We start from the raw sequence: 22720 nt of genomic DNA on the forward strand, positions 1-22720 counted from the left end.
ATGTCCCTGACCACCTTAGAAAACCTAGGGAAGGGACAAGCACATAGAATCAGAGTTTAGGGCTGGAAGTGGTCTGCATCTCACCTGATCTTTTTATAAGGACAAGACCAAGACAGTCAAGGAATTTGTCCAGGGGTCCATTTGTGGTAATCCTTGGGGGCAGAGGTTAAAATCCAACATTTCTGACAATTCCGAATCATTGTGTGACCCACCCTCCATAGGCCAGACAAGAAGAAGGTTTAACATTAGACACCTGAGTGGCTGCTGTGATAAGCTACCATTAAACACGATGGCGTGGTGCTGATATGAGAAAGGTAATGATCTTAAAGCCTCACTCTCCAATGTCTCATCTCTCAGAGGGCACTCATCATTTTTCACATGCGTGCATAAATTCAACTGTGTTCTCTTTTAACCTAAAACTAGAGACAGTTATGTGCTAATATTGAGAGGGGTTATCTTCACCAAATTTGGATTTTTTTTTTTTTTTTTTTGAGACAGGGTCTCATTATGTTTCCCAGGCTGGTCTCAAACTCATAGGTTCAAATGGTCCTCCTGCCTCAGACTCCCAAAGTGTTGGAATTACAGGTGTGAGCCACCATGCCTGACCCCATATTTGTATTACTTCACCACAGATTCCAAATTTTATTTTATTTTATTTTGTTTGTTTTTCTTGAGACGGAGGCTTGCTCTGTCGCCCAGGCTGGAGTGCAGTGGTGCGGTCTCGGCTCACTGCAACCTCCTCCTGGATTCAAGCAATTCTCCTGCCTCAGCAACCCGAGTAGCTGGGATTACAGGTGCCTACCACCACCCCTGGCTAATTTTTTGTATTTTTAGTAGAGACAGCGTTTCACCAGGTTGGCCAGGCTGCTCTTGAACTCCTGACCTCGTGATCCACCCGCCTCGGCCTCCCAAAGTGCTGGGATTACAGGTGTGAGCCACCACGCCTGACACCATATTTGTATTATTTCACCACAGATTCCAAATTTTAAAAGGAAGGATTTATAGAGCAAACTCTCTTTCCAATTTTTTTTAAAACCAAAGCAAGGCACTATAGTTACAAGTTGAATTTACAGAGTGTCTGCAAATAAATATAGTTATCACTCTTTCTAGTGAAGAAAGTTTATCTATATAAAAGCAAAATGTTAAGAATTTTAAAAACAGATTCCCCACAATGTTCCTCATCTCGTCTAACAAGCTCCTGGAAAAGAAGCCCTTCCTAACTCTTTCTGAATACTGTTAATGTTTATTTCTCTAGGGGTTTGACAAAGTTCACTTTCCTCATTGTCCTACCCTGATATTTCTTATAGTGTTAAACAGATCCACTTAATGGAAAGACACCTGGTTTTTTTACTTGAAAAGAGAAAACATACTACAATATATTCAAGGCCAGGTGCAGTGGCTCATTCCTGTAATCCCAGCACTTTATGAGACCAAGGCGGGCAGATCGCTTGAGCTCAGGAATTCGAGACCAGCCTGGGCCACATGGCAAAACCCTGTCTCTGCTAAAAATAGAAAAATTAGCCGGGCATGGTGGCGTGCACCTCTCTCTAGTCCCAGCTACTTGGGAAACTGAGGAGGGAGGATCACCTGAGCTGAGATCACACCACTGAACTCCAGCCTGGGCAACAGAGTGAGACCCCATCCAACCCCACAAAAAAATTTCATGTAATTTCATGCCATTGCAAAACAATAAATGGGACAAATGCTTGCTAATGTTCATTTTACCTTTGTTGATTAAAAATCCCAATACCCCCAATATACTGTTTTACAAATATTTTTAACATTCAAAATCCAAACAGAGATGCTGTTAATATGTTAGCATTATCTTTGTACAGTTGGCCATTGGTATTCTCAGGGAGATTGATTCCAAGGTCCTCACAGGTAAATGTGGAGGCTCAAGCTCCTGATGGAAAATGGCATAGTAGTTACACATAACCTACACACATCTACTCGTGCATTTTAAATCATCTTCAGATACTTATAATACCTAATACAATGTAAATGCTAGGTAAATAGTTGTTATATTGTATTTTAAAATGTGTATTATTTTTATTGTTGTGTTATTATTCTTTTTGAATGTTTTTGATCCACAGTTCTTGAATCTGCAGATGTGGAACCCATGGATATGGAGGGCTGACTATATACATCCCATGCATTAAGAAAATAGGAAATGGCTTAATTTTTATTTGAAGGTGGAAACCTTTGGCTTCAAGCCTGCCATCCAACACTGATGACATCTCAGTTGTGAGCCGCACAGTGGGCTGAGTCCTGGTCACTGCACATCTGCAGCCAGCTGTGCAATCAAGTCTTTGGCATCTTGCATGGTGGAGGGTATCTCTGAGCCATTCTTAGTCAGGTGGGTTCCAAACAAGAACATCTTCCTGTCATTTCCCACTTCAGATAATGCCAAAGCTTCATGGATATCTGTAATGTGATAGGCTGCTTCCAGATCCTTCACCCGGAGTGGAATAAGAATAGGACAAAGTTGATTATTTTGTAATCCTTTCAGATAAACACATTTATTACTCTTACTTATTGCTCTCAGTGACCCCACCATTTTCATATAGAGGATATTGTGACTCCATTATTATGAGCCCAGAGGTTGTTTGAATAAAAATGTTTTCATCAGAATTATGCCAGCATTTAGGAGTTATCCAAAAAATATATATTCTGGAATGAAGCTAAGCCAATATAATACCTTAATTTTCTAAACAGTGCAGTGAATCTGTTTCTAATTTTGTTTGTTGTTTGTTTAAAGACAGGGTCTTGCTTTGTCGCCCAGGCTGGAGTGCAGTGGCACGATCTTGACTCACCACAACCTCTGCCTCCCATGTTCAAGCAATTCTCCTGCCTCACCCTCCTGAGTAGCTGGGACTACAGGTGTGTGCCACCACGCCCCACTCATTTTAAAAAATCTTTTGAAAGAGGAGCATCTTGCTACGTTGCCCGGGCTGGTGTCAAACTCCTGGCCTCAAGCAATCCTTCCACCTAGGCCTCCCTAACTGCTGGGATTACAGGCGTGAGCCACTGCACCCAGCCTAACTTTGTTTTTCCATTTTCCTTTTAATCTTCTAAGATTATTTCAACAGGAGCAATTACTTTCATTTATATTTAATAACAGAAATTTGATTCATCTATTGTTTTAGGTCTATATCATACTTTACCAATTATAGTTCTTGCCACTGTGAGTTTTCTTTTGTGCTCATTATTTCTACTGACCAAAAAAATCCTCGACCAATTTTGGGGAGTAGAGGAAGACAGAGAAGAGAATGGAGAGGGAACAGATTCAGACAAGGTGCAGTGGGAAAAGGAGGCTCAGAGGAGAGACAGGGAAAGAGATGGGGGAGGCTTGGAAGGGGGAAACCCACAGGAAGAGGCAGAGAGGGGAAGACAGGAAGCCTGTGCTTAGGCCCCATGCCAGGGCCAAAACCTCGTTACGATGGAAATGGCAAGGTCAAAACATACATCTTTAACTCTCATACACCAAGAATTATTTAAGCAAATGACCTGTGACATTCCCTTTCATAAATACACAGATTCAGCTACAGTTTTCCAGCCCTTTGTAAAAGTTTTTCACTTCTAAAATTGCATTTGTAATTGGCTTTCTGTTATTTCATAGCATTCCCCCTAAGTTTTAGAAGATCATTTTTAAATCTCTGGAAATAACCTAATATTGTGTCTTTTTTTTTCCTGTATCATATGAACCTATCTTTTTTTTTTTTTTTTTGAGATGGAGTCTCACCCTGTCACCTAGACTGGAGTGCAGTGGCGCAATCTCGGCTCACTGCAACCTCCGCCTCCCAGGTTCAAGTGACTCCCCTGCCTCAGCCTCCCAAGTAGCTGGGATTACAGGTGTGCACCACCACACCCAGCTAATTTTTCTATTTTTAGTAGAGACGGGTTTTCACCATGTTGGCCAGGCTGGTCTCGAACTCCTGAACTCAGGTGTTCCGCCCGCCTCGGCCTTCCAAAGTGCTGGGATTATAGGCATGGGCCACTGTGCATGTCCCGAACTTATCAAATTCTATCACTTGGAGCCTGTGGGGCTTTTCCTGATGTGCTGTCCATGGTACCTCGCTGGAGTTGATTACCTCTCTGGATGCTGGTAGTTGCCTGTTTGAAACCTGAATTTGTTTAGAGCCTATGCTAACTTTTTGAACAGTGTTAATGGATCCAGTAACATGCGAATGATGTCTCAGGTTAATAAATTCACTGGTGGAGTTGGAGAGGAAGAAAAAGGAGAGGGAGGGAGGGTGATGGATGGGAGAAGGGGCTCGCTGTAATGATAAAGCACATCAGGCAGAAATACCTGGTGTATTCCACACTTTCCTCTATGTGCCTTAATAGAGGTCATAATCCAAAGAGTAAAGATAGCGAGATGACTTTTTGAAAACCCTCATATAATAACTTGAACCAGTGAGTCACCTAAAAGCTTGGACCAAGTATTTTGGCCAAGGAATATAAACAAAGATGCATTAATCTTAAACTAGGATATTCAAATCTTTTATCATCAAGGCCCAATAAAAGTTATAAATGTGATAACAAATGGCTCTGTTTATTCAGTTTGATGAAGATAACGGATACAAACCATAAGGCACAGTATTGATAAATTTGAATATTAAAAATGAAAATCACTCGGGTGCAGTGGCTCACATCTATAATCCCAACACTTTGGGAGGCTGAGGTGGACAGATTGTTTGAGCCTAGGAGTTCAAGACCAGCCTGAGAAGCATGGTGAAATCCCATCTCTACAAAAAATGCCCAAAAAATTGAGCTGGGCATGGTGGTGCACACCTGTAATCCCAGCTACTAGGGAGGCTGAGGTAGGAGGATCACCTGAGCCTGGGGAAATTGAGACTGCATTGAGCTATGATTATGCCACTGCACTGCACTCCAGCCTGGGCGACAGAGTGAGACCCTGTCTCAAAAAAAAAAAAAAAGGTCCGAACGCAGTGACTCATGCCTGTAATCCCAGCACTTTGGGAGGCCGAGGCAGGTAGATTGCTTGAGCCCCATAGTTCGAGACCAGGCTGGGCAACATGACGAAAAACTGTCTCTACAAAAAATGCAAAATTAGCCGGGTGTGGTAGCTCGTGTCTGTAGTCCCAGCTACTTGGGAGGCTGAGGTGGAAGAATTGCTTAAGCCTGGGAAGTGGAGGTTGCAGTGAGCTGAGATCACACCACTGTACTCCAGTTTGGGTGATGGAGAGAGACTCTGTCAAAAAAAAAAAAAAAAGAAAAGAAAAGAGAGGGGTGGAGGGGAGGGGAGGGAAGAAAATCTTTTGTATAAAAGTAAGCAAAGTAGGCCGGGTGCGGTGGCTCACACCTGTAATCCCAGCACTTTGGGAGGCCGAGGCAGGCGGATCACGAGGTCAGGAGATCGAGACCATCCTTGCTAACACGGTGAAACCCCGTCTCTATTAAAAATACAAAAAATTAGCCGGGCGAGGTGGCGGGCGTCTGTAGTCCCAGCTACGTGGGAGGCTGAGGCAGGAGAATGGCGTGAACCCCGGGGGGTGGAGCCTGCAGTGAGCCGAGATCGCGCCACTGTACTGCAGCCTGGGTGAAAGAGCGAGACTCCTTCTCAAAAAAAAAATAAATAAATAAAATAAAATAAAAGTAAGCAAAGTAAAATGATAAGCCACCAGGATGCTGGAAAAGATAATTGTAATGCACATAACTAACAAAGAATTATTTTTTCCAAATGATACGAAAGACTCCTACAACTGAAATAAGAAAGATAAACACCCTAGTAGGAATTTGGGAAAACATATTAATAGGCAATTTACAGATGTGGAGACTAATAAACATCTGAAAAAATGTTCAAACTCACAAGTAGTTAAGGAAATGCACATTAGAATAATAAAAAACAAGTTCACCCATCAGATTGGCAAAAATGAGAAAGTCTGACAATACCAATAATTGACAAGGATGTAGACTGCAAAAACTGTCAGTTCTGCTGGTGGAAGAATAAATTTATGCAACATCTTTGGAGAGTAACTTGGTGATATCTAATAAAACAGAATATGTACAAATCGAAAATCCCAGCAATTATTTTAGGCATATCCACCAGCAAAATGTTCATACACATCCACAAAGGGACATATACACATGAAGGCTCACTGGCAGCACCGTTAAGAACAATAAAAAATTGGAAATAACTCAAAATTCCCAGCAGTAAGAAAATGGTAACATTTTGGTATATTAATGCTATGGAATACTATACAGCTCACTTACATGTACCATGATCTTCTAAATCTTTGTAGTTTGCAGTACTTAAGATGCTCCACTTAAAAGCAAAACAATAAAAGCATCAGCCTCTCTCTCTCTCTTTTTTTTTTTTTTGAGACAGAGTCTCACTCTGTCACCCAGGCTGGAGTGCAGTGGCACGATCTCGGCTCACTGCAACTTCTGCCTCCCGGGTTCAAGTGATTCTGCTGCCTCAGCCTCTTGAACAGCTGGGACTACAGGCATGTGCCACCATGCCTGGCTAATTTTTGTATTTTTTAGTAGAGACGGGGTTTCACCATGTTGTCCAGGCTGGTCTCGAACTCCTGACCTCGTGATCCAACCACCTCGGCCTCCCAAAGTGCTGGGATAACAGGCATGAGCCACCACGCCCAGCCCAACCTCTCTTTTAAAATGCCAGCAAAATGTCAAAATCTGCCGGACTAGCTTCCCTACTGGACTTTAACATAGGCTCCTATTTTAGGTCATCATTTATAATTACTTAGTTTACTTCCATATACATTCACCCATAGAAGTAGTAGGAGAAAAGTCAGGAATTGAGCTCTTCTATGATTGGCAAACCTAACAATTGAGAAAGGGACTTCAGCATTACAATATTATAGATGTTTAATTTCTTTTCAATTTTTATTGTGTTAAATACATATAACAAAATCTTTCTCCTTATCTTAAGTGTACAGTTCAGTGGCATTAAGTATATTCACATTGTTATACAACTATCACCACCATCCATCTCCAAAGCTTTTATCTGCAAAACTGAAACTCTGTATCCATTAAATGATAACTGCACATTCCTCCCTCCCACAACCCATGGAAATCACCACTCTACTTTCTATTTTTATCAATCTGACAACTCTAGGTACCTCGTATAAATGGAATCATACAGTATTTGCCCTTTTGTGAGTGGCTTATTCACTTAGCATAATGTTCTCAAGGTTCATCCATGTCAGAACATGTGTCTGAATTTCCTTCCCTTTTAAGGCTGAACAAGATCCCATAGCCGGGTGCGGTGGTTCACACCTGTTATCCCAGCACTTTGGGAGGCCCGGGTGGGTGGTTCACTTGAGGCCAAAAGTTCGAGATCAGCGTGGCCAACATAGAGAGACTCTGTCTCTACTAAAAATACAAAACTTAGCTGGGTGTGGTGGCATGTGCCTGTAGTCCCAGCTACTCAGGAGGTTAAGGCATGAGAATCACTTGAACCCGGGAGGCAGAGGTTGTAGTTAGCCGAAATTGCACCATTGCACTCCAGCCTGGGAGACAGAGCAAGGCTCTGTCTCAAAAAAAAAAAAAAAAAAAAAAAAAAGTCAGGAGTGGTGGCGCATGCCTGTAATCCTAGCCACTTGGGAGGCTGAGGCATGAGACTCACTTGAACCCAGGAGGTAATGAGCTGAGATCACACCACTGCACTCCAGCCTGGGTGCTAGAGCAGAACTCTGTCTTAAAAAAAAAAAAAATCCCTTTGCATGTGCATACCGTATTTTATATATCCATTTATCTTGGGTAGCTTCCATTTTTGGCTGTTATGGGTAATGCTGCTATGAACATATCATAAAAAACATAAAACATACAAAACAATATAAAACATAAAACAGCCAAACATATGAATATCAATTTGAGTCCCTGCTGTTAATTCTTTTCACTGTATACCCAGAAGTGGAATTGCTGCATCATAAGGGAATTCTATTTTTGATTTTTTTTTTTTTTTTTTGAGACAGAGTCTCACTCTGTTGCCCAGGCTGGAGTGCAGTGGCGCGATCTTGGCTCACTGCAATCTCTGCCTCCCGGGGTCACGCCATTCTTCTGCCTCAGCCTCCCGAGTAGCTGGGACTACAGGTGCCCACCACCACTCCCAGCTAATCTTTTGTATTTTAGTAGAGACAGGGTTTCACCATGGTAGCCAGGATGGTCTAAATCTCCTGACCTCGTGATCCCCCACCCCTGGCCTCCCAAAGTGCTGGGATTACAGGCGTGTGCCACCGTGCCCAGCCTCTATTTTTGATTCTTTTGCGGAACCACATTACAGTTTTCCATAGCAGCTCTACCATTTTACATTCTCACCAACCGTGCACAAGGGTTCCAAATTCTCCACATATATTTAATATTTTTAATGCATGTGTAGAATAAGTTCAGGTCAATAGATCTAAAGCAAAATGATTTCTTTATACATGGTAGCCACTCAAATATTTTGTTGAATCAAATTTAACAGTATGTATTTATTGAACTAAGTTCAACACACATCTGTTGAATTCCTGGCATGCACAAGACAGTATACTAGGTATTACAAGGGACACAAAAATGAACAAGTCTCTACCCTCAAGGTGTTTAAATCCAAGAGCTCTAATAAACATAAACTGAGTTAAATATATAGCATATTGTTGACTATCTAGCTATTAAAAGTATACATTTCTTGTATTACAAAACTCTTGAGTACAATTTATATTTGCACAGATTTTTACCTGTTTGTTTGCAAACACAACCAGAGGAAGTACTGGGTTTGCTGCAATTAGCTGATGAAGGTATTTCTTGGCCTCAGGTAATCGGCTGTGATTTGCTGAATCCACCACAAAGATCAGCAGCAATCCCTTGGATAGGTACGTTTCCCAGTAGGACCGAAAAGGTTCACTGCCACCAACTACAGAGAATAGTAGACGAAGAAGACACACACACACAAAATCACAGAAGCACCCACTCAGGGAGCAGGGAGGGCACATCTAGATTTCTGAACACAGGACAGGTGTTTTGATGAAATATCACCGTGTTAGAGTGTACCCAGTCCTCAGAGTGACCAGAGGCATGTTAGCGGGAAACTGGTTGGTGAGAAGAACCATCACAAGTGGTTCATTCATAACTGTATCATAAAAGATCAGTAGAGAGACGCTAAATACTACAGTGGATGTCTCCCGATCCCATTGTCCACAGCAGCCATGTCAGCCACTGCATGTTTATCAGTTATAGCTCAGAAAATGGGAGTAAGGCCAGGTGCAGTTAGTTGCTCACGCCTGTAATCCCAACATTTTGGGAGGCTGAGGCAGGAGGACTGCTTGAGCCCAATAGTTCAAGACCAGCCTGGGCGACAGGGTGAGGCCCTGTCTCTACAAAAATAAAAACTAAAAAAATGAGTCGGTGTGGTGGTGCATGCCAGTGGTGCATGCCTGTGCTGCTAGCGAGTAGAGAGGTTGAAGTGGAAGGATCACTTGAGCCCAGGAAGTGCAGTGGTGTGAACAGGGCTACAGTGAGCTGTGTTTGCACCACCACACTCCAGAGTGAGACCCCCATCTATCTAAAAAAAAGAAAGAAAAGAAAAAGAAAATGGGAGTATGCTACTAAAATAATTAAGAATGGAAATGATGGTAGGCTAAAATACACATTAAAATAATTTTTAAATGAACTGAATTCATTGGCTAGTCTCACTTGCACAATTATTTTCCTTTGTCAAAATCCCAGAACTAACTTCTGCTCTTAATATTGCACTGAGAGTTAATATGATCCTGTGGGTATTCAGGAATATTTGCTTCAGAAAAAAAAAAATGCCTTTTGATTACTTCATCCTGCTGATTCTTCCCGGAATAAACTTTTTGGTTAATGATAATAACATATATACAATGGATTTTATTTTTATTTTTGTCCTAGGAGGAGTATTGGCAAACCATGGCCCACAGGTCAAATCTGACCAACTGCCTATTTTTGTACAGCTCACTAGGTAAAAATAGCTTTTACATGTCTAAATTTTGGAGAAAAAAAAAAAGGCAGAACAACATTTTCTAATACAGGACTATTATATCAAATTTAGATTTTGGTGCCCAGAAATAAACTTTTATAGTAACACTAATATATATATATATATATAATGTATTGTGTATGACTGCTTTCTCAAGACAGAGTTGAGTGGTTGCAACAGAGAGCATGTGGCCTGCAAAGCATAAATTAGTTCCTATGTAGTCCTTGACAGAAAAACTTTCTGGACCTCTGTTTCAAGAACTTAACAAAAGTATTTTAAATGCTAACAAGAAAGGATCTTTGCCTTTCCTTTGGCTTCCTTTCTATAGAGGTAGGCTAGTCATTCTTTGAAGTATTTTGTGTTTTTAATTTGTTAAAATAGTGCTGTGTGACCTTCTAAGTAACTCATATGGTTTTAACACACATAGTTTAAACATCAGTGGACATTTGGGTTGTTCCTCATTTCTTGCTACAATAAACAATGCTGCTCTAAACATTTTTGTATTTGTCTCCTGAGGTCCATACAAGCAAGAGTTTCTCCGGTTATCTAAGCATGTAACTAATGCCAAATACGCCAAATTGTTTTCCAGAGAAGTTGGTACCAATACACACTCTGCCAACAGCTAATAGCCAATAAATTTCCTCTATATCCACATCCTCTTTTTATTTTTATTTTATTTTTTCCTTGAAACAAGGTTGTACTCTGTCATCCAGGCTGGAGGGCAGTGGTGCAATCTCCACTCACTGCGACCTCTGCCTTCTGGGCTCAAGCGATCCTCCTTTCTCAGCCTCACCAGTAGCTGGGACTACAAGCACGAGCCACCATGCCTGGCTAATTTTGTATTTTCTGTAGAGCTGGGTTTTGCCATGTCGCCCAGGCTGGTCTTGAACCCTTGAACTCCAGTGATCCACCCACCTTGGCTTCCCAAAGTGCTGGGATTACAGGCGTGAGCCACTGCACCTGGCCACATCCTCTTCAAAACTTGATATTATTGGATTTCTTTTTTTTTATTTTTTATTTTGCCTAATTTGAATTCTACTTACTGATCAAGTTGAGTATTTTTCATATGTTCACTTCTAATTTGTTTTATGTGAAATGTTATTCATGTCTTTTGCCAATGTTTTTATGTTGTCTTTATTTGTAGGAGTTCTTTATATATTCTGGATACTAGGCATTTGCTTGGATGTGTTGCATGTATCTTCCCCTATTTTGTGGCATCTTTTTAATGAACAGATGTTTTCCATTTTAATGTAGTTAAATTTATCCATCTTTCTTGTGGTTATCATTTTTTGTATCCTGTTTAAAAAATCTTTCTCTATCCTGAAGTCATAAGGATAGTCTATATTTTCTCCACAAAGCTTTTTACATTTGGCTTTTATCCATCGGAAATTGATGTATACATTTGCATGCATAGGAGGCAGGAAACTAATTTCATTTTTATTCCATGTTGTCCCTGCACCATTTATTGAATAGTTTCCCCAGTGGACTCTCTAGTCTGTTCCTTTGGTTGTTTTGTTTATTCTTGTGCCAACACCACAAATTTTAGTTTCATAGCTTTATAAGAAGATTTGATACTTGACAGGACAAGTCCATCCTTCTTATTAATTTCTTCAAGAGGGTCTTGGCTTTCTTTACCCCTTTGCTCACCCATGTAAATTTTAGCCTCAGTTTGTCAAACTCTTTTTAAAAAATCTTGTTGAGCTATTGATTGGAATTGAATTGTATCTAAACGTCAATTTGGGGATAATTTTTTTGATATAATGTCTACCTATTCATGAAAACTATGTTATGTCTCTAGGTCTTTTGATGTTTTTCGATGACACCTACACATTTTCTCTTTATAGAGACACATTTTTTTGTTTTTTTTTTTTGAGACGGAGTCTCGCTCTGTCGCCCAAGCTGGAGTGCAGTGGCGCAATCTCGGCTCACTGCAAGCTCCGCCTCCTGGGTTCACGCCATTCTCCTGCCTCAGCCTCTCCGAGTAGCTGGGACTACAGGCGCCCGCCACCACCACGCCTGGCTAATTTTTTGTATTTTTTAGTAGAGACGGGGTTTCACCGTGGTCTCGATCTCCTGACCTCGTGATCCGCCCGCCTCGGCCTCCCAAAGTGCTGGGATTACAAGCGTGAGCCACCACACCCGGCCGAGACACAATTTTTTGTTTGATTTATTCCTATCTTTTGTTGCTATTGAAAATGGCTACATGCTGCTGGATAGCAGAAATACAATTAATTTTGTATTTTTATATACAGTTATCTTGCCAAGCTGTTATCATTTCTAATAATTTGAAGGGTGTTTTAGGCTTTCTTTGAAGACAATTATATCATTTGTAAATAAGTACTGTTTTATTTCTTCCTTTCTAATTCTTACGCCTTTTATTTCTTTTTCTCAAACTGACTAGAACCTCCTGTATAATGCTGAATGAAAGTACTTCTAACATTTAGTACTTTCTGTTTAGGAGTAAAGTTTTCTGAGGTTTTGGTGAGTTAAGGAATTCCCATTTATTTTTAGCTTATTAAGAATTTCTATCATAAACGGAAACTGAATTTAGCAGATTTTTTTCTGCTTTTATTAAGGTGATTATGTTTTTTACTTTGATGGATAAAGTGGTGAATGACATATTTTTTTCAAATGTGGTTTTTTTTTTTTTTTTTTGAGATGGAGTTTCGCTCTTGTCATCCAGACTGGATGGAGTGCAGTGGCATGATCTCAGCTCACTCTCCACCTCCTGGGTTGAAGCAATTCTTCTGCTTCAACCTCCTGAGTAGCTGGGATTACAGGCACCTGCCACCATGCCTGGCTAATTTTTGTATTTTTAGTAGAGACAGGGTTTCACCATTTTGGGCCAGGCTGGTCTTGAACTCCTGACTTTAAGGTGAGTGATCTGCCAACTTGGCCTCCCAAAGTGCTAGAGTTACAGGCATAAGCCACCACATCTGGCTATTTTTCAAATGTTAAACCAACCTTTCATTCTTGGAGAAACTCATCTGGTGATACATTATCTCTTTAATATATTAACTGAATTTAGTTTACTACAATTTTGTTCAGCTTTCTACATTTCCATTTCTTATACTATCTTTGCTGGTTTGGATACACAGTGACCTCATACTGTGAGTTGGACAGCATTTCTTTTTTTCCCCTATTCTCTGAAAGAATTTATGTAAGATTAAGATTGATAAAAGCCCACCTATAAACCAACTGATCTGGTGTTTTTCATTATAGGATGATTTTTTGCTATTGATTTCTTTAAAAGTTTTAAATTCTTCAATATTCCTATTTCTTATTGGGTCTATTTTCCTAAGACACATATTTGGAGGATTTTTGCCACTTATCCAGGACTTTATATCTATTGGTACAAATTTGTTAATACAGGTATTATACTCTTGTCATCCTAATCAATGATATGCTCTTTTTCCTTCATGACATTATTTATTTGTGGTTTCCAGATTTTCCTTAATGAATTTCACCAGAAATTTGTCTATTTTGTTTATCTATTCAAGGAACTAACTTTTGACTTTGCTGATCTTTGCTACCGTGTCTTCATCAATTTCATTGGCTTCATGTCTTTATTATCTCTCCCTCTACCCTCTTTGGTTTTATTCTGTTGTTCTTTTACCTAATTTACATTGCATATTTAACCTATAAGTTTTCAGCTATTTTCCTTTCAGCTAGCTATAAGCATTTAAGATTATAAATGCTTTAAATGCTAGTTTTGATCAGTAGATTTTGTCATCTTCTTTTTTGAGACACGGTTTCACTTTGTTGCCCAGGCTGGAATGCAGTGACGTGATCATGGCTCACTGCAACTTCTGCCTTCTGGGCACAAGCGATCCTCCTGCCTCAGCCTCCAGAGTAGCTGGGACTACAGGCATGCACCACCATGCTCAGCTCATTTTTTATATTTTTTGTACAGGTAGGGTTTTGCCATGTTGCCTAGGTTGTTCTCAAACTCCTGGACTCAAGTAATCCACCTGCCCTGGCCTCTCAAAGTGCTAGGATTACAGGTGTGAGCCACTGTGCCTGGCCTGAACTCATATTTGATTAATCTTAATTTATGAGAATATTGGGGGGCTTTGCTTCAGAATTAGAAACTGGGGGAGCTACTGACTGGGAGTAGGTTAGCACTCTTCCAGGGGCCCTCGTGTCATGCAGGCATCTTAGTTAGTTCTTTCCTATTTTGTCTCAGGCCCACTGAGATTAAATACTGGTATGTGCCTCTAGATAACACCACTTTTCTCTTTGCTTATCTACTGTGGCTGCCACTCCAGTTTGAACTCATGAGTTGTTTTATTTTTCTTTCTTTGGGAGGAGGGAAAGAGCAGGAAGAGTAAAGCACGTAGCCTTGAAAATTTGTCTAACTTGTTGCAAATTCTTAGATGCTTTAAAAAATAAATTTTAACCAGGATTTGTGGTTTTGTCACAGGAAGGCCTTTCAAAAACTATAATAACAACTGAAATCTCTCCATTTATTTTTGCCACTACTTTTTTGTGCATAAACTACAAGAATTTTTTAAAGATTAAGATGATCTGTAGAATGTTGATGAAGAGATATAGGCAAAATTATATGTGAATATATCATTTCTACAAATAGGCTTATACAATAAAACTTCACCTCCCACCAATCCCCAACATACTCCAAGTGTTACACAATAGCATAACAGCCCATACAGATTTATATCACTGAATACCACTGGATGCTGCATCCTAAAAAAAAGCCTCCTTAGAAGCTCTGCCCTGTGGCATTACGAAAATTTACCTAAACTGATGGCTTAATATAGCCACTGTGCAGATACACATTTTAAAACTCAAAGATTGCAAGTGTAAACTGCTATTCTTTATCAGGATATTGATGATCATGATAAAAATCATGAACACAGTTGGCACTTAATGCATTTTTGTTGAATACATACTATTTGCCAGACATTGGGTATGCATTGTTGAACAAAACAAGTATAGCAAAAGTTACCATCTAGTTGGGTGGACAGATCAAAAACAAATAAAAATAAAAAGTGAATGTTATTAAAAACCTTATGGAGGAAGCAAACAGCATTGGGGAACATACTTAGAAAGAATGATTTTTATGGGCTGGGCGCGGTGGCTCACGCCTGAATCTGAGCACTTTGGGAGGCCAAGGTGGGTGGATCATCTGAGGTCAGGAGTTCGAGACCAGCCTGGCCAACATGGTGAAACCCCGTCTCTACTAAAAATACAAAATAATTAGCCGGGCATGATGGTGTGTCCCTGTAATCCCAGCTATTCAGGAGACTGAGGCAAGAGAATCGCTTGAACCTAGGAGGCAGAGGTTGCAGTGAGCTGAGATCACACCACTGCACTCCAGCCTGGGTGACAGAGCAGGACTCTGTCTCAAAAAAAAAAAAAGAATGATTGATTTTATGGGGCCATGTAAGCTAATACCTGAAGGCTAAGGAGCAAGCCATCATGGGAAGAGCAGGGGTAGTACTATCTCTGACAGAAGGCACACCCAAGAAAGCTCTTTTAAAAGGAGAGAAAGAAAGGAGTACAATAAGCCTGGGGTGAGGTAAGGTTAGGGAGGAGGCAGTTTATGAAGAGCCTCATGGGTCATAACAAAGACTTTGGATTTTATTACAAGGATGAGAGCTCCACAGAAGAGTTTTAAATTAGCAAATGATGTACTTAAAAGTATGTGTTAAAATACTGCTCTTCGTAAATGATAAAAGCCAAAGTAAAAAGGTGACTATAATAATCTAATAATCTAAGTAATAGATGATGGAGGTTCCGACTTGCATAGGGGCAGTACAAAGGATGTAACCAATGAATTTGAGAGATGCGTCGGAGATAGCAAAATTCATAGTGTTTTACTTGTGGACTGGAGGTGGGGATGCAAAAGGAGGAGTCAAGGGTGACTCTCAGGTTTCTGGCTAGAGCAACTTGATGGGTATGGAGCCATTTACTGACCAGAAGATTACAGGGAAAGGAACAGATATTGGAAAAATCAAGCATTTTGTTTTTCCCTTGTTAGGTTTTAGAGGACTTGGATATGTTTGGGCTGGATAGATAAATTTGGGAGCCACTAGCATATAGATGGTATTTAATGCAATGAGGATGGATGAATGTGTAAAGAGAAGACAAGAGGACTTGACCCAACTTCAGGAGACAGTAATATTTAGAGGTGGCGACTCCAGAATTACTATCCAGTAGGGGCCTGTGGACTGCCATCTATTTAGAAGAAGAGGTTTGGAGCTTGTCTATAATTTTATTTGCAGAGAAGCAAGCACACTGTACTTACACTTAGATTGCATGCTCATTTGCAGTAGTGTGGGAAGAAGGCTGATTACAGGAGATTATAGGAGGGAGTGCTAAAGCCTTCCTCTAAATTCCCCTTTATCATCACTACTGTAAAAAGGAGAACATCAAAAAAGCAAAAAGTGATTTCCCCCACAGTGTACCTGGGTATTAAACTACACATCCATTCTAAAAGTCTTGGAAAATTTGATTCAGTGTTAGTTTTCACAAGGACTCAATGTTGCTAACATCATATCTGGCTTAAGAGACAATAAAATGTGGCTATCTTGTAACTAAGGAACAGAGAGCTTACTCTCCAGGAACTCCATTTGGCCGTCTTCAGTGTTGATGCAAACTGCATGGAAACCTTGGGTGGGTGCCACACTGTGCTGGACTCTGTTTGAAGCTAGAGAGTGCAGGACACTGGTTTTTCCTGCTCCATCCAGGCCCAGCACTAAGATTTGCTTGTTTTTCTCCTGTGAAACAAAAAGATAAATCAATAAGCCCATGCTATCAGGGGCTCATTTTTCTGAGTCTTGGCAGTGGGCCTGCCTGTGGTAGAATCCAATAATATTCTTGGAATTGTAACCAGAATAAAACTCCATGGGCCAGGTGCGGTGGCTCACGCCTGTAATCGCAGCACTTTGGGAGGCTGAGGCGGGAGGATCTCTTGAGGTCAGAAGTTCCAGACCAGCCTGGCCAACATGGTGAAACCCCATCTCTACTAAAAATACAAAAAATTAGCCAGGTGTGATGGCGTGCACCTGTATATCCAGCTACTTGGGAGGCTGAGACACAAGAATCACTTGAACCCAGGAGGCAGAGGTTGCAGTGAGCTGAGATCGCACATTGAACTCCAGCCTGGGGAACAGAGCGAGACCCTGTCTCCAAAAAAAAAAAAAAAAAAAAAAGGATAAAACTTCACGAATATTTTATAGGTCCAGAACAAACTGTACCAACTAGTGAATATTTTCTAATTAGCTGTTCATTATGTGATACTAATTTCACATCCCTCCTCTATCCCCCACCTCCTGATCAGTCTATCAAATAAATACTATCAGCATTTATGAGCAGTGCTATAGATTACAGGACCACTTCTCAGACTTCATTTTGCTTCTTGAATTCGTGTCTATGAATTGGAGACTGCATCTGAATTCATTTTGTTTGGGGTCTTGGGACCTCCGTGGTGCATGTATTGACTGTGCCACTCAGTGCATAAGCATCTAAGGTCTCAATTATTAATTTCTCCTGTCTTCCCAATTGAATAACTAGATTGTAAGATCTCAGGGCAAGGTTTCCCTCTTATACTTTTTTTTTTTGAGTTGGAGTCTTGCTCTGTTGCCCAGGCTGGAGTGCAGTGGCATGATCTCGGCTCACTGCAACCTCCACCTCCTGGGTTCAAGCGGTTCTCCTGCCTCAGCCTCTTGAGTAGCTGAGATTACAGGAGCACGCCACCATGCTCCGCAATTTGTATTTTTACTACAGGCGAGGTTTCACCATGTTGGTCAGGCTGGTCTCGAACTCCTGACCTCGTGATCTGCCCACCTTAGCCTCCCAAGGTGCTGGGATTACAGGCATGAGCCACCACACCCGGCCTCCCTCTTATACTTCTTAATATAAGTATCACAATTAAATGAAAAGGTTATAGAAGTTATTAAGCCAGTTTCAATCACAAATGAGTATTTGTTTTAAAAACAGATGAACTTGGGAGGCCAAGGCAGGCAGATCACCTGAGGTCAGGAGTTCGAAACCTGCCTGGCCAATATGGTGGAACCCCGTCTCTACTTAAAATACAAAAAATTAGCCGGGCGTGGTGGCGGGCACCTGTAGTCCCAGCTACTCGGGAGGCTGAGGCAGGAGAATTGCTTGAACCCAGGAGGCGGAGGTTGCAGTGAACCGAGATCACGCCACTGCACCCCAGCCTGGGCAACAGAGGGAGACTCCGTCTCAAAAAAAAAAAAATAGCCCGGTGCAGTGGTGGGTGCCTGTAATCCCAGCTACTTGGGAGGCTGAGGCAGGAGAATCACTTGAACCTGGGAGGCGGAGGTTGCAGTGAGCCGAGATCGTGCCATTGCACTCCAGCCTGGGCAACAGAGCAAGACAACGTCTCAAAAAAAACCAAACTGATGAACTTGAAGTAAACTTTGAAAGAAGCATTCTAGTCCAGGCGTCGTGGCTCTTATCTGTAATCCCAGCACTTTAGGAGGCTGACACTGGTGGATCACTTGAGGCCAGGAGTTTGGAACCAGCCTGGCCATCACGGCATAACCCTGTCTCTACCAAAAATATAAAAATCAGCCGGGCACGGTGGCACATGCCTATAATCCCAGCTACTCGGGAGGCTGAGGCACAAATTGCTTGAACCCCGGGAAGTGGAGGTTGCAGGAGCTGAGATGACACCACTGCACTCCAGCCTGGGTGATAGAGACTCCATCCCCCCAAAAAAAAAAAAAAAAAAAAAAAGCATTCTATCAACGTATTAGCCTTAGAATTTTTATGGCAAATGACTGATGGACAGAAGGGCAGGCTGGTGTGAAGATCGTACAGAGTGCTCCGAAATGTGGTTTCCAGGGTGTAAATTTTAACATAAACAATAATAAATAAGCAACAATATAGCCAGACTGCTCACAGGAATTCAATTCTACTTCTCAAAGATCCTACTAAAGAAGTTTCTTATGCACAAAAAACTCTAATAATTGTCTTCAATGGCGCTGGTTTAGAAATAACAATAATCGTATACATTTCTGTTTGTTCTGCTTGACCTCTAAATGTTGACATTAGACTTAAACTAGATTTCTAGAAAAAAGTGATCTTAAACAGCATTAGAATGTCTGTCCCACTTTCTTTTTTGAAACATCTATGTGAAAATGAGATCTTTTAAGGTCTGGCCTAATAAAGACTTGTACAGAGATCATGATTTATGAAGGCCATATAGTGAATAACAGAATTTGAAAAAAAGTAGGCCGGTGCAGTGGCTCACACCTGTAATCCCAGCACTTTGGGAGGCCAAGGAGGCTGGATCACCTGAGGTCAGGAGTTCGAGACCAGCCTGACCAACATGGTGAAATCCCATCTCTAGTAAAAATACAAAATTAGCTGGGCGTGGTGGCAAATGCCAGTAATCCCAGCTACTGGGGAGGCTAAGGCAGGAGAATCACTTGAACCTGGGAGGTGGAGGTTGCAGTGAGCTGAGATCGCGCCATTGCACTCCAGCCTGGGCAACATGAGTGAAACTCTGTCTCGAAAAAAAAAAAAGAAAAAATGTACGTATTTGTTCTTGGAGCAAATCTTTGATGGCTCTTAAACTAAATTGTATTTTCATAGGTGTCTTCCATCCCTGCCTCTTCTCCATTCCCTTCATTTGCATCTAAATGTTATGATGTCATTCTGAGAGTGGGTCAAGGTAAGGGAGACTTCATTGGATGGCTTACAATTGCACGTTTTAAAGCAATACCGGCACCAAGAAGTGGCAGCCAAGAGTGGATTGTGTCCTGTCAGTATTCACCAGAGGCCCCATTCAGCCTACGTCAACATCTTCATTCATTCTAAGATACACATTCCCCCCACATTCCACATTTTAACATCTCTGAAATTAGAATGTCTTTGACAATCGAGAGTATGTCATATTTTGATTGGGAGAATTTTTTTTTCTTTTTTTTTTTTGACACAGAATCTCGCTCTGTCGCCTAGGGTGGAGTGCAGTGGCACCATCTTGGCTCACTACAACCTCTGCCTCCCAGGTTCACGCGATTTTCCTGCCTCAGCCTCCTGAGTAGCTGTGATTACAAGCACATGCCACCATGCCCAGCTACTTTTTTTGTATTTTTAGTAGAGATGGGGTTTTGCCATGTTGGCCAGGCTGTTCTGGAACTCCTGACCTCAGGTGATCCGCCCACCTTGGCCTCCCAAAGTGCCAGGATTACAGGTGTGAGCCACCGCGCCGGCTTTTTTTTTCTTTCTTAGTGGTACCTAGACTAATGTCATCTTAGGCCCTATAAAATAGTGTGAATTAAAAGCAGTTCCCAGGCTGGGCACAGTGACTCATGCCTATAATCCCAGCACTTTCGGAGGCCAAGGCGGGTAGATCGCTTGAGCTCAGGAGTTGAAGACCAGCCTGGGCAACATGGCGAAACCCCATCTCTACCCAAAACACAGAAATTAGCTAGCCACGGTGGTGTGCACCTGTAATCCCAGCTACTTGGGAGGGTGAGGTGGGAGGATGACTTGAGCCTGGGAGGTGGAGGTTGCAGTGAGCCGAGATCACGCCACTATACTCAAGCCTGGGCGACAGAGCCAGACTCTGTCTCAAAAAAACAAAAACAAAAACACCAGTTCCCTTTCCGACCACGTTGCTGTCCCTACGCCCATCCTACCTAGAAATTCTGCATTCAGGCTTCCTCATATTTACCTTCTCCTAAGGAAAGCTGAATTTGTAAAACAGTTCAGACACAAAATGTGATTCTGAACACCATTGTTTTTTGTCAGTTATTCCTTTAGCTAAATATGGGTCTATGTGTCTGTGTTTTACCAGAGATCAAATCTCTGTTAATCCGTGGTGGCTCACGCCTGTAATCCCAGCACTTTGGGAGGCCGAGGCGGGCAGATTGCTGGAGCCCAGGAGTTTGAGATCAGCCTGGGCTACATGGCGAAACTCCATCTCTGCACAAAAATACAAAAATTAGCTGGACATGGTGGCGTGTGCCTGTAGTGCCAGTCACTGAGGTTAGGAGATGGGGGCGGTGCCAGGCTGAGGTGGGAGGATCCCTCCAGCCTGAGAGGCAGAGTGAGACCCTGTCTCAAAAAAGAAAACACACACACACACACACACACACACACACACACACACACACGCAAACTGTGTTAATCATTCAAATTGTTTAGAACCAGATCGCAGCTCTAAGCCAAGGAGCCAGCTCAGGAACTCCAGGAGCGCAGAGACCATTCAGCTGACCCAAATAATGCCAAGTTTCTAAGACCTGTCAGTTAAAACTTTTCCGCCATCCATTCAGGGTACTGGTGGTCTGAAAACAATGGAGGCATCAACTGCAGCGTCCCCAAACACCTCCTGCATTCAGGAACCCTGCCCCTTCTGACAAAGAACGCATTCAATGCAAAGAAGGGCCTCCCCTTCATGCGGGGAGGGTTCGGGGCTGGTTTCTAAATGTGATCAGATGGTCTGTGCGCTAGTGTTGCACGCTGGACAGACCTAAGGGCAGTAGAGGAGCCGTTCCCCATGTCCCCATGAAGACCGAGATCTCTTGTCCCTCAACACTAGACCCAACGAAGGTTAAGACATCAGGGGTATCGCTACAGGGGTAGCGATAAGGGCTAGAGTGGGCAGGGGGCCCGGGAAAAGGGACTGGCGATGGGTCGTTCAAAGTTTGGCACATCCCTTTCATCCATAGGTAAATAGCCCTCGGTTGAGACCCATTCGCTCCCGCGCGGGTTGGGGGCCTCCGACGCAACAGAGACAGCGCTGGGGTCTGAACGGCCGACAAAAGCCTTGGGGCAAGGGGTCCTGGGCACTGGGTCTCTTACCAGCGGCTCGAGCGGGGTCCTTGTCAAGGTGCTGTCCTTGTTCTCCCCTTTCTCTTCTTGTCCCTTAAATTGTTTCTTCTCTGTCTCCTTCCCTTGCTTTGTCCTCTTTTCATCTTTCTCCTCTTTTCTCTTTCTCCTCTCCTGCTTCTCTTGCTTCTCCTTTTCTTTTTGTTTAATTTTCTGCTCCACCTCCTTTCTTTTCACTTTCTCTTCCCTACCCTCTTCTCTGATTGTCTCCTTCTGCGTCTCCTTTTCCTTCTCTTTCTTCTTCACTTTCCCCCTCTCCATCCCCAGCGCCGTGGTTTCCTTCCCTCCCGCCGCGTGCCCGCGTGCTGAGCGGTGGCTCTGGGCCCCGGGTGTGGCTCCCGAGGTGAACGCCCGACGGAGACGTAGGCCCCGCGGCGTAGACAACCCGCAGGCTCTGCCAACCCCGGCACCGCCGCCAACCGCCGCTCACCTCTCGGTTGCAGGGCTTCTTGCAGCCGATTCGCTGAACCCGCAGGGGTACGCAGAGGGAAGGGCGGAGGCGTACGCATGGATTGAGCCCAGCCAACCGAAACCAAGAGGTCCCAACCAGGACGTGGGACAGCTCGGCGGGGTTTATCATTGCTGCAGAAAAAGCGTCCCTAACGCGATTACCTCGGGCCAGGCAGGGTGGCTAAGAGCCTTCCACGCGGGCCGGAATCTAAGCAACCTTAGCGTCTGACGTCTCCGGCTTCAATCCCGAGCCCGGCCAGCCTGTGAAGAACCCCTGGGGCGTCAGAATCCAGAGGTTCCGGGGAGGATTCTCAGCCTTCCCCCAGCTCCCAACCATGAGCCTGTACTGCTCATGTCATGTATTTCTCCGCCCTCTCCCGAGTAAACTCCACTAGGAGTGTCTCCAGACTACTACCCAGGATTATTAGTTGACTATTGCCCAGGATTATTAAAGACAAATAGAAGAACGTGAAT

The 22720-nt window shown here is 42.6% G+C and overlaps 1 protein-coding gene across 6 annotated transcripts; it reads right to left on the bottom strand.

Annotated features, from left to right (window-relative positions):
- Nucleotides 1–612: 612 nt before the first annotated feature.
- ARL9 (ADP ribosylation factor like GTPase 9) lies at nt 613–22473 on the bottom strand. 6 transcript variants are annotated; one of them, XM_055294636.2, is made up of 4 exons: nt 22227–22473; nt 16545–16707; nt 8706–8800; nt 613–2452 (listed from the first exon to the last, which is right to left on the bottom strand). In XM_055294636.2, the coding sequence occupies exons 1-4, from the start codon at nt 22374–22376 to the stop codon at nt 2273–2275; spliced, it is 588 nt and encodes a 195-aa protein (XP_055150611.2). In that variant the 5' UTR covers nt 22377–22473; the 3' UTR covers nt 613–2272. The 6 variants fall into 6 exon arrangements, with proteins under 6 accessions (XP_055150611.2, XP_055150610.2, XP_055150609.2 ...); XM_055294635.2 differs by having other exon boundaries at nt 8706–8881; XM_055294634.2 differs by lacking the exon at nt 22227–22473 and adding an exon at nt 21770–22220 and having other exon boundaries at nt 8706–8881.
- Nucleotides 22474–22720: the final 247 nt, after the last annotated feature.

This window comes from Symphalangus syndactylus, chromosome 10 (assembly GCF_028878055.3).
Source record: "Symphalangus syndactylus isolate Jambi chromosome 10, NHGRI_mSymSyn1-v2.1_pri, whole genome shotgun sequence".
Lineage (NCBI taxonomy): Eukaryota > Metazoa > Chordata > Mammalia > Primates > Hylobatidae > Symphalangus > Symphalangus syndactylus.

Excerpts from the sequence above, each read along its gene's own strand:
- ARL9 (XM_055294634.2), bottom strand. The coding sequence starts at position 22,057 with ATGGAGAGGGGGAAAGTGAAGAAGAAAGAGAAGGAAAAGGAGACGCAG. Across the intron at positions 16,708-21,769 it reads GGACCCCGCTCGAGCCGCTG|GAGAAAAACAAGCAAATCTT; the intron begins GTAAGAGACCCA and ends TTTGTTTCACAG. Across the intron at positions 2,453-8,705 it reads TTGTGTTTGCAAACAAACAG|GATCTGGAAGCAGCCTATCA; the intron begins GTAAAAATCTGT and ends CTCCGGGTGAAG.